This window comes from Tupaia chinensis, unplaced genomic scaffold (genome assembly GCF_000334495.1).
Source record: "Tupaia chinensis unplaced genomic scaffold, TupChi_1.0 Scaffold148192_1, whole genome shotgun sequence".
Classification (NCBI taxonomy): Eukaryota; Metazoa; Chordata; class Mammalia; order Scandentia; family Tupaiidae; genus Tupaia; species Tupaia belangeri.
Genome location: NW_006208042.1, coordinates 454,330 through 470,180, shown reverse-complemented (window position 1 = coordinate 470,180; position 15,851 = coordinate 454,330). Strand labels below are relative to the sequence as shown.

General features: G+C 37.7%; 1 protein-coding gene and 1 non-coding gene across 2 annotated transcripts in view; both read right to left on the bottom strand.

The window, feature by feature from the left end:
- The window catches only part of LOC106734078 (membrane-spanning 4-domains subfamily A member 12-like), a 14,645-nt gene extending 2,411 nt beyond the window's left edge, over nt 1-12,234 (bottom strand). Inside the window, exons 1-5 of the mRNA XM_027768971.1 lie at nt 12,022-12,234; nt 7,346-7,446; nt 2,565-2,702; nt 1,625-1,681; nt 628-744 (exon numbers count right to left, since the gene is read on the bottom strand). Of these exons, the coding sequence (XP_027624772.1) occupies nt 628-744; nt 1,625-1,681; nt 2,565-2,702; nt 7,346-7,408 (375 nt within the window). The 5' untranslated portion in view covers nt 7,409-7,446; nt 12,022-12,234. The remainder of the gene's footprint in view (nt 1-627; nt 745-1,624; nt 1,682-2,564; nt 2,703-7,345; nt 7,447-12,021) is intronic.
- Nucleotides 6,242-6,348, bottom strand: LOC114006463 (U6 spliceosomal RNA). The gene has a single exon (XR_003548172.1). It is a non-coding gene; the product is annotated as a U6 spliceosomal RNA (small nuclear RNA).
- Nucleotides 12,235-15,851: the final 3,617 nt, after the last annotated feature.

Below are 15,851 nucleotides of genomic sequence, written 5' to 3'. Positions count from 1 at the left end.
TATTTATTATATTACATATAATATATTATTGTATTATATATTATTATATTAGTATCACAGTATATATAATATAGAATTATATCATATACTATATTATGATTGTATTATAAATGATCAGATATTATATATTATATATTGTGTGTTATATCATATAATGTATGTGATATATACTAAATATGCAATATATAATATAGTATATGTATTATAATATATTAATTATATATTGTAATGTATTAATACACATTTATATTTATTAACATATATATTATATGTATTAAATATCATATGTTATTATATATCGTTTATTACAATATATATAGAATTTTAAATCCTTGGAAAATGACTTCTTGGTGTTTTTAGGTTTCTTAGATGTCGATACAAATTCTTCCACATTGTCAATGTGATTAACATTGACATAGGTAAATAAGAGATGCCCTTTCTGTCTTTGTCCATAGATAGAGGTAACTTTATTTTGTAGCCCTAGAGATCATATGACTAATGCAAGGTTGGAATGGAAAAAAAATATTTGTACTAGAGCTGCTGATGGTGATAAAAGGTAAAATCAAATAGGCTCCCTTCTTTTGAGTGAAAAGAGAAGAGGCATGCAGTAGATTATGTGATACTTACCACTGCCCAGTAGTCTTGGGTAAAATCACCATTGATGGACATATCCAGAAGCAGTAGAACCATTCCAGCAAGAGTAAAAATAACACTAGCAATATTCATTCCTAGGCTGCTTATTATCTAATGGAGATGACAGGAAAAGTGAATTTTATATTGGCTAAATGAAATGAAATGATGTAAGAATAAGCTAAATTAATGACTGAGCCTATGCTCAGACAATCATTTAGAGGGAAGGAGCCATAAAGGATGCAGAGAAAGGATGCTTTATTTATAGTTGTTTATATTGGTTAAAATAGGAATGATTAGTCAGGTTTAGCCTGATTTAATTATTGTATTTTTCTTTTGCCTGGAGGAGGATGAGCAACAAGCCTCGATGTTATCCTTTCCCCATTCTTTCCTTGGGTATTGAATTATACATAATCTTCACACTACCTCTCGGCTACTTGGTTCTAGTTCTTGGCAAACATTCTCTTTTTCCTGATTCAAAATTAGACGGCAAAATTGCAACAGATAGGGTGCTGTGACTAGGAAAATTGAAAATCTTCTTATGTTCTGATCTAGATGCTTTAAATGACAATTTTAAAAATTGGGAAATAAAATCCCAATCTAAATGAGGTTAGGGAATATATGCAAATAAAAATAAAATTACAGGGCAGAGCTGAGAAATAGCAAATGAACAATAGTAGAGACTTTGTTACTCAAGAGGCAAATAGGTGTTTCTGACTTCCAGAATCTTTTTTGGACTTTTGCTAATGCACTGTGATCAACTAAACGTTTAAGCCTGTAGGTAAAGCTTAACCAACCCTTACCTTCACCGCCTCCCACTCTGTGAGTTCGAGTCTGGATGCAGAGCTCTGTGATTTCTGAGTGGCAAATGATGTGGCCCATTCCCATCCAGCCCACATACCATGGAGACAACAAACAGATAAGGGAAATTTTCCTCCCAAGAAATTAAACCAATCTTTAGAAAGGTACAAAAAGTAGAAACTTTCTAACTTACCAGAGCAGGGGAAAACTTCTTGGATGCTGATATAGAGAGAGACCCACAAACAATGAACTGTTGAAATAGACAGATTTATTTGTGAAGTAATGGGTTCTTTGTGCCTGGAAACATTTTATATGAAAAATTGGTATATTCGTATTTATTTAGTTTCCCTCTCAAAATTTTCTCTCCTATTTCTCAATTTTCTGGAGTAACTCTCAGAGATGTGTCAGAAAATTCCTTTTTTTTTTTCTCTTTAGTTTCTTGTATTTAAAGCTTATTCTCTGCTTATCATCTATGAGCTTTCCTTGGGATGATTCCTGAGCTGACTGCTCATCTCTTCTCATTCTCAATTGTGTGAATGTGTGTGTATGTGTGTGTGTGTGTATTTTTTCTTTTTTAGAAGTTTGTCTTCGGGCGAGTGTACTCACCAGAGAGACAGAGTGAAAGTGAGAAATCACCCCCTCAGCCCCCTAGGGAGAATAGCCATATCCCAATCCCTTCTCCATTCTCTCAGGAGTTGGCCGCACATACATACATGCCTGGCCTCTTATTCACAGTGTTGGATCTGGGATTCAAACCAAAGAATTGACCATGTGCGATCCAACTGCCTTCACCTCCATGCCACCTGCTGGCTCCTCAATTGTATATGTTTAATCATGTTTCTGATCATCTGCTTTTTCACTCTCCACTCAACATATATATTTCCATCTAAAAATGAAATGGGACCTAACATGACACGCTACTAACTTTAACTGAGTAAACTTTCTCATATGGGTTTAAGCTGCAAGTTAATTTGGGGAACAATAGTTCCCTATTTTTATGCCCAAATCATGCTGTCACTTATTTAAATCCTTCATCACTCAGATGCAGCGCTTATTAGAAATGAGTGATGAATAGGCTGGAAATAGTTATATTTAGAAACTGATAAGGAGATGTATTCGGATAGTCTACTCACAGAGATGCCACCCCAGTATGGGTATCCGCCGGTAGAAGCAGTGGAGGCAAAACCGCCAACATGTCCGGGAACATCATTCATTAAACCCAAAATAATTCCAAAACCAATGTGCATACATCCAATGATGATCTGGATCCCCTGGAAAAGAAAACAGGATTTTAAAATTACTTCTTCTGGGGACCAGCAGGTGGTGTGGTGGTTAAGGTGCTGGACACTCCCACATGGCCTACCAGGGTTCGAGTCCTGAATCTGGTGGTTTGCTTCCTCACTTCCTCTCTCTCTCTCACTTTCTCTCTCTCTCACTTCCTCTCTCTCTCTCACTTTCTCTCTCTCTCACTTCCTCTCTCTCTCTCACTCTCACCCTCTGTCTCTCTCTGGTCAAATTAAAAAATAAATGAATGAATAAATAAAATAAAGTCTGTACTAACATGAGGTGACTTCAAAACATTTAAAATCACTTCTTCATTGTCAGGGCTGTGAAGCGTTACCATCACTGGTGCTCCTGGTTATTTATTGTCAACTTTGCCAAGACCCATGGGTGCCATTTAGGGGTGGATATAAAGCTGAAGGTGGACCATGATGACTTTGACATACACTAAAATAACAGGAGAGCAAGGGCCCTGGCTTTGTTTGAGGTATTTGGGAGGTTTGTCAGGGTGGCCCAGGACGATTCTTCAGAAAGGACAACTGCTTGACCATGCACCAGGATCCACTCAAAACCTCTAGAAGACACTTAGAAAATAAATGCTTTAAATATGACTTCCTGCCTGCTGTTTTCACAGGGATTAGGGAGGTGATTTCTCACTTTCTGTCTCTCTGTCTCTGCCTCTCCAGCAAGCACATGTACCCTATAGGAAAAAAGGAAAAAAAAAAAAAAAAAAAAAAAAAAACTCCGCTTATCCTTTTAAAGGGTTTTTATTTTTTATTTTTATTTATTTATTTTGTTTATCGTATGCCTCTTTGGTACCAGGGAGACTGCTCAATCTGTTCCATAAATCTGTTCAATCTGCTCATTCTGTTCCATAAAAAACAAAACCTTCAGTTCTGCTGGTCTCACCAGGTTTGACCCTGGGCCTACCTTCCTGCTACCTGTTTCCTCCCTCACTCATTCTGTTATGTTTTACTGGCTTCCTCCCTGGTCTTCAAATACACCGCACATATTTTTATCTGAAGATTTTTACCCTGGTCATTTTCTTCTGCTTGACTTCTGCACGGCTCATTCCTAGCTTAATTTCTTTGCTCAGACATCATGTTCCAAGGAAAGCCCACTCTTAGCAAATGAAATTTCCTATCACTCCTTGCTTATCCCTTCCACAGTTCTTCATTTTCTCCATATCATTTGTCATCTCTAACACATGCGTTTCTTTATTATGCATGTGGTCTGATTTCTTTTTTTCTTTTTATTTGGGGGGGGGGGAGGCAATGATTTTCTTTTTGTTGCATGAAGAGTATTTTTTTTTCCTGTACAGCATAGTTTAATTATATTTTATTTCTTTTTTATTTACGTTTTTATTTCATTTTCTTTATACATTCAGTCACATTATTAAGCTTACAAAGTGAATATTTCAACATTTGAACATTTCTCCCTAGTCCAGTTGATAAAAGTATAAAATATCTTCAACAGATACCACAGTTCTTTGTCCCATTAATGCTTTCCCTCCCTATTTTCCTTCTAAATGTCCTTCCTCAGACCCTCCTCTTTCACACACACTATATCTGGCATTTACATCCATTTACTGTGTTTCTATATCCTTTATTTCTTTTTTAAAAAATTATTTACATTTAATCACTATATATCTTTACAGTGTACAAAATAGCTTTTCCCAGCACACATACAGTGCATATCAGTCGAGACAAAGACATTACCATATACATTGTCATCAGCAAATAGCTTCCATTTTCATGTCAATTAAATGTATTGTTTTTCTTTCTCTCATGTTCCCCTTCCTCCCTCCTTCTATTACCTACCCCCATACTACCCCTATCTTTACTATCTCTGGAGATCTACAGAATCCTCCCTGCTACTATATCTTCCAGCTGTTCAGTCTCTGTAATAGAGCACAGACATTTGGCATACACTGAGTGGGGACATGCAAAATCTGTCTTTCATAGTCTGACTTACTTCACTTAGCATTAAATCTTCCGTATTCATCTACTTAGTATCAAATGTCAAGGTCTCATTGTTTTTTATGACTGAATAGTATTCTATAGAGTACATATGCACCGATTTTTCAATGCACTCATCTATTTTTGGACATTTGGGTTGATTCCATGTGCTAGCAAATTAAGTAATGCTGCAATAAACATGAATGTGCAAGTGTTTCTACAACTGAGGATTTGCCTGTCTTTTGGGTAAATACCTAAGAGTGGAATTACTGGGTCGTATGGTGGTTCTATTTGTAGGTTTCTGAGGAATGTCCATATTGTCCTCCGCAGTGATTGTACTAATTTACATTTCCACCAACAGTGTAGGAGAGTTCTTCACCACAGCCTTGCCAGCACTTATCATTATTTATTTGTTTAATTTTAACCATTCTGACTGAGGTTCAGTGGTATCTCATTGTGGTTTTGATGTACAGTTCCCTTATGATAAGAGATATCAAGCATTTTTCATATGCTCCTTGGCCATTCACATGTCTTCCTTGGAGAGTTGTCTATTAATTTTCCCATCTTTTAATTGTTTTGTGTGTGTGTGGGGGGGAGGGTAAGTTGCTTGAGTTCCCTGTATATTCTGATTATCAGTCCCTTATCTGAAGTATAGCTTGCAAATATACTCTCCCACTCTGAGTGTTGTTGCCTCATCCTAGTTATTGTTTCTTTTGCTGTGCAGAAGCTTCCCAGCCTAAGATAGCCCTGTTTGTCCATCTTTGGGACTATTGCCTGTACTTTGGGGGTCTTCTTTAAGAAGTCTTTGCCTACTCCAAGGGCTCCAAGAGTTTTCCCTGTGTTTTCTACCAGTATTTTTATAGGTTGAGGGTTTTTTATTTGTTTGTTTTTGTTTTTGTTTTTGCCCCAAGTTTAGATCTTCAATCCGTTTTGAGTTGATTTTTACTGGTGGTGAGAGATAAGGGTTCAGTTTTATTCTTCTGCAGGTGGGTATCTTGTTCTCCCAGCACCATTTGATAAAGAGATTTTCTTTTCCCCACCGGATTGTCTTGTGCTTTTTGCCAAGGATCAGTTGATGCATGTTTTGGGGTATATTTGGGGAGTCTCAATTTTGTATTATTTGTCTGCCTGACTGTTTTTATGCCAATATCATGCCATTTTAATTATCACAACTTCATAATATGTTTTGAGGTCAGAAAGTGAGATGTCTCCTATTTTATTCTCCTTGTACTATGTTGCTTTGGCAATATAGAGCCTTTTATGATTGGAATTGCATTGCATTTTTACACTTTTTTTAGATTTTTGCCATAGGGTGTGCGCACTGATTGGAGAGACAAAGAGACAGAAAGTGAGAAATCATCTGCTGGGGAGATGGCCATGCTGCAATCCCTTCTCCAATTTTCTTTCAGGATTTTGGACACACACACACACACACACACACACGTGCCTGAGTGCACGTTGGGCATGAGTTTAAAACCACAAGGGCTGAGACTCAAACTGCATTTGGCCATGGGGGAGACCAGCAACATAGCCATTACGTTATCTAGTGGTCCTGGAATTGCACTGAATTAAAAAATATGGAATGGTTTACAAATTTGCATCTCATTCTTATGCAGGGAGCATACTAATCTTGTCTGTATTATTCCAATTTTAGTATATATGATGCTAAAGTAAGCACTCATGTGATCTGATAATTACTACTAGGTTGTAAGTTCCATCAGAGCAGAGATTGTGGCTGCTTTGTATTCTATGATATTCCCAACATCTTTGTGGGGTCAGCTGTCTCAGGGGCTAGTTTTTCCTATTTGCTCAATATGAGCAGGGTATTGCCACTGTCTGGCAGGAAGAGCATTTTAAGGGCTACCTCCTGAGCACAGATTAACTAACGGTGGGTAAGTTTTACTTTCCTAAAACTTGATGTGGGCAGTATGAGGGTTAGAAGAGCTTCAGTCACATAATGGGTGCTCAGTATAATTACTGACAGCTCCAGCAGAGAAGTGGAGCTGCTCATAGTGAGGGACCTAATATACTTTGAGGGCATTGTGTCAGTGGTATGAATGAGCTTCCTGGAAAGCACAGTGAAGGGACTAGCAATTCTGCCAGGCAGGTGGAACCTTCAATCACAGGTACAGCATATTTTCCAACGCCTACAGAAATAAGATTGTGGGTATTCAGATCAAAGTACTCTTTGTAGAATAAGGTAGCATCTAAGTCATAGCAACTCCAAGGCACTGGTGACGGAGGCACAGCAGAGAGAGAATGTTTTCTAATTTTTCATTTTTCACTTGCCAGTTGTAGTCTCTTTCCTTTAAGGCAGACATTGTATGCAAATGCTAGGCTTTAACCAACCCAGAGATAGGACTCAGGTTGTCTTAAAAATGCTTTGCAGAAGTGAGATCAACCTAGAAGTAGTAGGTGAGTCTCCCATCATGTCAAAACTCTTGACTCCTGCTATAGAGAGCACTCTGTCATCTGTTAAATTCTTGCTTGAATCTAAGATAAAATGAATGAATCCAGGGTAAAGTCTATATGAAGACTAATTATTTCTACTTAAAAGGAAATAGTTTTCAGAATAATGTTCAGATTACTAAATGTAATGTGTGCTTTCTTGTTCTTATAAGTGCAAGAAAGCATTGCAAGAGCAAAATTAAAATTCTAGAAGTAAATAGACTTACCCCTAGTGTCTCTGCATCTTCTATAAAGTTTGTTACTCTTCTATCCATTGCCGCACTTACCATTCACGTACTTCCTTGACCCAGCTGACTTGCAGAGATTCCTGGAGATGGAATGAAAGGAAGTTGACCACCTAGAAAGTGGTTTCCTAGGTATATGTTACCTAGAGGTTGTTGAGACACAAGAGACATACAGATGGTTTGGGGATAATTGCTGGTTATATTTTCATGCACTGCCAAGTGGATTGTTGGCTTGGATAACATACTCTGTGTATCGAAAAACATACCAAAATGATACCTTTGCACAGAAAAGAAACCAAAGAAAATCTTATGGGATGTCAATTATCTATGTAAATGGTAAAGAACAAGCAAGCAGATGATGGGCAATGACAACAAATGTAAACATAATGGTTATTTATCTTTGGAATCCTTTGTGTCCTCTGGTTTAAAGGAAATGAAAGAGGGGAAGATAGAATACATTTATTTTCCTATTCCTATTTGGTTTAGAGAAATGTGTGTGTGTGTGTGTGTGTGTGTGTGTGTGTGTGTCTGTGTGTGTGTGCACATGTGTGTGTATCTTCCCTGAGTTCCTTGCATCTGACAGATAAAAAGAGAAGAAGAACAGTGGTAGGCAATATGATGCTCACCTCACCACACCCCCTGAAAGGTAACCATACCCTAATCCAGGAACATGGGGATATGATATGCTACATGAAAAAGGTAATCAAGGTTGCAGGTAGAATTAAGGTAGTCAGCTGACCTTGACATAGGGAGCTAATTCTGGATTATTGGTTGGGCCCACTGTAATCATAAGGGTCTTTAAAAGTGGAAGAGGTAGGGCCAGCAGGTGACATTGTGTTTAGAGTGCTGGATTCCCATTACAGTTCGAGTCTTGGATTCAGTGATTTGAAAATCACCAATGGCATGTGTGTTCGTATGTCCATAATGTCAAGAAGAAATTATAGATGAAAGAATTGTGGTATGGCTATACTTCCTGTGAGGTGATTCTTAATTTCCCTCTCTGTTGAGCACACATGCCCTAGGGCAAAAACCTTTAAAAAAAGAAAGAGGAAAGGCAAAAAAAGGAAAAGAGGGGACCAACCATGTCCTGTGGAGTTGCATTCATATAACCTATGACAAAAAAGATTTCCAGAGACAAGTGTAAAAATTGTACTGGTACATAGTGAACTTCCAACTAAACAAGAATATTTCATTATACTTGCTATTATTACTACTATTACAATAACACAGTAAACTTTTATTAAGAATTTATATTTGACAGGCCTAGTTCAAAGACTTCTTTTCATTATTATTATTTTTTTTGAGAGGTTTTTGCTATAAGGGCATGTGTACTCGCCAGAAAGACAGTGAGACAGAGAGCGAGAAATCACCCCCCAGGGAATGTCCACACTGCAATCTCTTCCCCCACATTCTTCTCCTAATTTTGGGCACACAAGCACACATGCCTGGTGCATGTTTCAAGTTGCCAGACCCAGGACTTGAACCATGATCGGCCATGTGGAAGTTCAGCAATGTAACAATTATGCCATCTGCTGGTCCCAAGAACAACCTTATTAATAGATCTAACCCAATGTTTTTTGTTTCTGTAAAATTTAAAGGCTGACAATAGTAGTATTTAAACTTCATGTTACTCAAAGCATGTTCACTTATTTAAAGAAGACTCAGACATTTTATGAATCCTTATCATTTTAATTAAGTATAACTTTAAGACCTCAAATTATTTAAAAACAAATTGTATATACTTTATTTATAACTCTTTAAGTTTCTTTTAACCACTATGTCTTGATTATTTGTGAAAAGCAAGAAAGGCTAATTATTAATCTATTTTTTGTCAGTTATATAGCATATAACACAACATGTAAATACCAGTTATATTATTAAAAGAACAATATTAAGACAAATATGATAGTGCCTGACCAATAAAATCTTGGAAAAAACGTATGTTGGATACTATGAAGGTTTATTTTTTTGGGGGGGTGGGGAGAGATTTTTTTGCTATAGGACATGTGCACTTGCCCAGGAGACAGAAAGTGAGCAATCACCCTCTGGGGGGGATGGCCACACCGCAATCCCTTCTCCTCCATTCTCCTCTTGGGATCTTGGGCATGAGCTTGAAGCCACCAGGTCCAGGACTCAAACCATGGCCAGCCAACGGCTATACCATCTGCTGGTTCCTAAACCTGTTTTAAAATCGTAGTTGAATGTAGGTATTTGTCAAAGACTTAGTCATGTGAACTTGAAAAGCATTTGAATTAATTTGTGTGAGTGTTCTTAATAACAACTCAGTGTAATTCCTTAAGGCCTTTTATCACATGGGCATATGACATACAAGACATATATGCACATACACTAACAAAAAGTCTCATAATGCTTTTGGGAAGTTTTTTTTTAATACTTTTTTTTTGGTCTCCTTTTAAAGAAGTTTTAGAACTTAACCCTGAGATGTTCACTTTTTAACCTCAGGCTTTGTTAGAAAGAAATTAGTTTATAAATGATCTCAAATATTTTAGCAAACAGATGATCTGTAGAGCTGAGAAGTCTCTACATTTTTATTCCATATTCACAGGACTTGAATTGTTCTTGTATCTGTCCAAAAGCCAAAGAAATGTTGAAATTCAGTTCTCTATTAATATTTACTAGGACTATCAAAAAAGCAATTATTGAAATCGGTTTGAATCTGCTTAAGTTCAGTAAGAGAAAAAGGGCTTGTGAACTTATAAAGGACTGAATGTTCTTTCTCTTATATCTCCCCAAAATACTGTACATGTAGTTTTTCTCATTTCTGCAGATATTTCTAAAGAGTCAATATTTCTCTCTGGTGGGCAGGCTTTCTTTCTTCCAACTTATATTATTAAAATATTTGAGTGTAAAACAAATTTGTCTTTTTTCTCACGTTTGTGAGTCACAGGAATTTTAATGTTTTAGAGCACAGTCCAAGGGAATCAGTCCACCGCAGCAGGTGGTAGAGTATTTTTCATCTGTAAAAACAAAGGAGGAACAAAATGTGTTCTTCTTATCTCACCCCTGTGCAGGAGACAGTAGATGTAGTTAGCCAAGTCTATTGCCTGGGAGAAACAGGTGAGAGGTATCAGTAGCATAAATCACCCACCAGTCTTTTCCACACCTGGCCACCAGTCCTAATGGCAAGATAGGAAATAAAAGCCTGCCAACAGCCAGAGTGGAGGAGGGTGCGCGCCACTTTCTAATCTCCTCCCTATTTTCATTTTAATCCTCCCACAAATTGCAGCCAGACCCACACAAGAAAATGGCCATCAGTGTGTTTCTTCTAAGCAAAATTACTGGACGATCTTGTTCCCCCATAGAATACAATATTTGATTAAACATAACATCTGATTGAGTCCAAGCCCAGTGGTCTCAGCTCCACTTGAGCAAGTGCAAATCTATATACTTGGCCATCTATTCTTGTATTTCCACTAAAGGCACAGGAACATAAACTATTATAATGTGTTCTCCATAAGCTGCTCCAAGGTTTAAAAATTTTATTATTCTTCCCCAGTTGCCCCCCTTCTGAAGAGCTCACTTAATATCTGTATCCAGTCATGCTGGTCTGTATGAGGGGCTACGTGAAGTGAGGCTTTTAGACCCTGGAGAGAAAATGAAACATGGGTTTCAAATGTATCCCTCATAACTCTTAAAGCATGATGTGCAGGATTTACTGTGGAGGGAGTTGTGAAATAAACACAACCATTCTGATTCAATTGGTAATTTGTAAAATCCTTCATCCAAGTTTGAGTGTTTTGGACCATTCTTTGAATATCTGGAAGAATTTTCTGCTTGAAGTAGGTTAAAAATTACTCCTAGTTTTTGTAAGAGAAAAAGGTGATCAGTCAGTCATTTGTCCCAAGATCAAGAAAGGCTGCAATTTAATAAATGCTTCCACACAGCTAGCATATATGAGTAGGCTTTGAAGCAAGACTCTGAATGAGGGAAAAGAGTGGGGAGGAAGATCTGAATGTCTCTTATGCATTCCTGTTAGACCAAGTTAAAGCAATTGCATGTAAAGGAAGAGTGAGTTTCTTAAGTCTTTTTAAAACAGAGACTGAGCAAATAGGAAAAAATAATTGGTTATCTACTAGAGCGATTTTGTGCCCCAAGTGATAGAAAAGAACCATGGCAAATTCATGAAATGTCCTGGCCTAGGATCGTCAGTCACAGTCAGTCACAGAGACAAATTGTTAGCCTTTTTAACACATTTTTTTCTCAGAGAAGAGAGAAAGAAACACACTTTTTTTTTTCTTTTTTAGGGAGTGAGAGAAAGCTAGATAGAAGTAAAGAGAGGGATATTCTCTTACACCTTCGTGGGCTATGGGGGATGGCTTCAGATGGACCTTCTGAATGCACCAGAGGATAGACCTGGTCATTCACCATCAATTGTCCCAAGAGCATTCACCTTTTCACATGACAGGATTCCAGAAAAGAAACCAAGTCACAAAACCACCAATATTCCGAAAGCCTTTGACAGTGCTAGGGGGTCGACTGAATGTTTCTTGGAAAGTTTGTAACCTGAAATTTTTGAAACAGAAAACCACACTATAACTGCCTTTAAGTGATCAACAGATGCCTGGTTTGTTTTTGATAGAGTCAATTTCTAGGGATGAGAGAGTCCCAGAAAAAAAGGTAGAGTCCACTTTTCTTACCTCTGTAATGAGTTGAAAAATCTGAGTCATGGCTCCAAATATGACATGGGAATGCTGAGTGATCAGACCCAATACTTGTGGTAGTTCTTGTCCCAGGCTCACGAAGAACTAGTGATGTGGACACAGAGAAGAGAATAAAGTGGGGTTTACTAGAGAAGAAGAAAAAACTTCCAATGCAATAAAAAGAGGCCTAAATGGGTTGTCAGAGAGGAGCTGTAGGTTTGGTACTTTTATCTTGCAGTTCCAGCAATGGGCTGGCTTTCTGATAAGGAAGAGGGCTTTACAAAATGGTTGCATGGTAGTCTGAATGATTTATTACTCTATTTTTTGTGGAGTTAGCAGACTATACTGCTCTGTACTTTTCGTTTGAATAAAGTTCCTATATAGAAATTGCTTTGAGTCCCAATGCAGCATGCTTTTTGACTGTGAAAACAGCCCCATTTTTGCCAACTTGGCCTTACCCTCTCTGTGTGCTCAAGATCCTTATTACCTTTTTTATTAGAAAGGAGTCATAACTTCTTTACAGACATGTAAAAGGGGTGTATATTGTAATATAAAGAAGAAAAACACAGAGACTTCATTAAAAACAAAACACAATGTCTTCTTTTTGGAGCCTCTACCCTATCAACCTGTAAGTGGGTCTAGCTCCCATCCCAATTCTGTTACATAAAATTGGCATTTAAAAAAATATAATACAGTGCTAGACATAGATTCATGAAAGACTAGGATGACACCTTTGTCCTTCCTGAGTCCTCCTTTTAGTTCTAAAAATTTTGTTAAACTAAGATTTTAAGGTTTATAACCTATATATTTAAGAGCTGTTGATATATGCTAAAAGTTAAACAGTCTGGTTAATATAGATGTATGTATTAATTACAAGCCTAATGGCTCCTGAAGAGATTTCAGATTTCTCAGGGTCCATGTTCATCTGTTTCTCCCCCACCCTGGGAAAGTATTCCTATTGGAGATTCTCTTTCTCTCTCTCTTTTCACTTTTTAACTTTATTTATTTATTTATTTTATATTCCATCACTGTGTATCATTACAGTATATTGAATGATTTTCCCCATTGTGAATATACTGTACATTGGTTCACTCACAGATGTTACCATACATATTATCATCAACTGATCATTTTCCATTTTCGTGTCCCTTAAATGTTTTGTTTCTTTCTTTTTCCTTTTGATCCCCTCCCTCTCACTCTCCCCCATTCTCCACCCTCCTCTTACACTATCTCTAGTTTCCATACTTGCTCTCTCTGCCTTTATACCTTCCAGTTTCTGTCTTAGAGTGCAGACACTAGTCTGGCTTGCTTCTCTTAGCTGTAAATCTTCCATATATCATCCACTTGCTATCAAATATGAGGGTATCATCATTTTTTTATGGCTGAGTAGCATTTTGTATTGTATATGTGCCACACTTTTTCCATTAATTCATCTGTTTATGGACACATGGGTGGGTTCCATGTGTTAACAATTGTGAATAATGCCACAATAAGCAAGGATGTGCAAGTGTTTATCTGAGTGCATTCTCATCGTTGTTATCTTTTGGGTAGATATCCAGGAGTGGAATTGCTGGATCATCAGGTGTTTCTATTTATAGATCTTTGAGGAATCACCATATTGTTCTCCATAGTGGCTGTACTAATTTACGTTCCCACCAACAGTGTAGGAGAGTTTCCTTTTCTCCACAGCCTCACCAGTACTTATCATTGCTTATTTTTTTTTTTTTAATCTTAGCTATTCTGACTGGGGTTAGATGGTATCTCATTGTAGTTTTGATTCTCATCTCGATGGTATATCATTATAGTTTTGATTTGCATCTCCTGTGTGACAAGTGATGTTGAGCATTTTTGCATATACTTTTTGGTTGTTTGTATGTCTTCTTTGGAGAGTTGTCTATCAGCTCATTTGCTGATCTTTTAATTGGGTTGATCATTTTGGGGGGAGTGAACTGCTTTAGTTCCCTGTATATTCTGGTTATCAGTCCCATATGTGACGCATAGTTTTCAAATATAAAGTTGTTGATTACTTTGTCATTTCTTTTGCTAAGAAGAACCTTTTTAACCTGATGTAATCTCTCTTGCCTACTTTTTGGATTATTGCCTGTGCTTTAGGGGTCTTATTTAAGAAGTCTTTGGTTACTCCAATGTCTCTAAGAGGTTCCCCTGTGCTTACCTACTAGCTGGACTGGGATACATACCTTGGTCTACATATCTTCTCTACTTTAAAACTCTTTTCTCAGACCTTCAACCAAGCCTAGAGAAAATATCCCAAAGTATTTTACAGATTCAGGACCAATTAGACTTCATGGCATAGTAACCATTCAAACCAAAGAGGCCTTTACCTTCTCACAGCAGAAATGGAAGGGGAGTCTCTGCCTCTTTCTGGAAGAAGAGTGCTGTTTTGATCCTTCCCCTGGTTGTCTCCACTGTAACTCCTTTCTTAGTTTCTGTAGGACCTCCACTCCTAGAAATACTAAACTGCTTAATCTGACACGACATCTGACAATTGGTCCCCAAACAGGCTGAAAATGGCTTGTTGCTCCAGAGGGTACAATATTCATGCCTGCCTCCGGAGGACTTAAATCCCTCCCCTCACCCTAAAGGACAATATCATTTTTCAGCATGAAACAGCTCCAGGAGACTGGCCAGTGTCCATAATCCCTTGTCCCACCTTGCCCTATCTATTTTTTATAAAAGATAAAGGCTGAGAATGTTATATTGGTCCCTGAATGACCTTTAGGTAATTTCCTATCAGAAAAGAAAGAGATGTTTGCAGTGATCTTTGGCCAGAATCCTCAGGCCAGAGCCCTCCCTTACTCTAAGATGATACCCATAGACGGGCCTATAAGGTCACAGAGGCAATTAAGCTAATCAAAGTACACACCATTCTTGTGACTCTACCCCTTCACCCCTCTCACCAGGTCTCTGTGGTAGAGTGGACTGAAGCACCTCCAACTCCCAGGTGCTCTTTCTCTTAATAAACTTTTCTTTTGAGATGCAACCTACTGAGTCTTACTTCAAACCCTTACACTTCCTACTTTATTTGATATTTAAAATTTACTGAGAGAAACTGGTAAATTCAATTCCTTACAAAAAGTTCATGAAAATAAATATTTGAGACTGTTTCAAGGAAATAACAATAATTATAACATAGTGAAAGGTGTTTCTGAAATTAGGAAGGCACCAGAATCTCTCCTCCTGTCTGGAAAATTTCTGTCTTCCTTCTTGTCCTATTACCTCTCTTAAAAACAAACAAACAAACAAACAAACAAAAAAGCACAGACCAGGAATAGCCTTTTGGCCAGAATTGCCATCTTCCGGTAATTCACCAAAATGGTGAACACAAAGACAAAGAGAAGAGGCACCCAATTTATGTCCTCTAGGCCTTTTAGGAAACATAGAATGGTTCCTTTGACAACATATATGTGAATCGACAAGGAAGGTGATATCATAGACATCAAGGGAATGGGTACTGTTCAAAAAGGAATGCCCCACAAATGTTACCATGGCAAAACTAGAAGAGTCTACAATGTTACCAAGCATGCTATTGGCATCGTTGACAAACAAGTTAAGGGCAAGATTCTTGCCAAGAGAAATAATGTGCATATTGAGCATAGTAAGCATTCCAAGAGCAGAGATAGCTTCCTAAAACATGTGAAGGAAAATGACCAGAAAAAGAAGGAAGCCGAAGATAAAGGTATCTTGGTTCAGCTGAAGCATCAACCTGCTCTACCCAGAGAAGCACACATTGGGAGTATCAACGGAAAGGAGCCTGAGCTTCTTGAGCCTGCTCTCTATGAATTCATGGCATGATGGGTGTTTAAAAA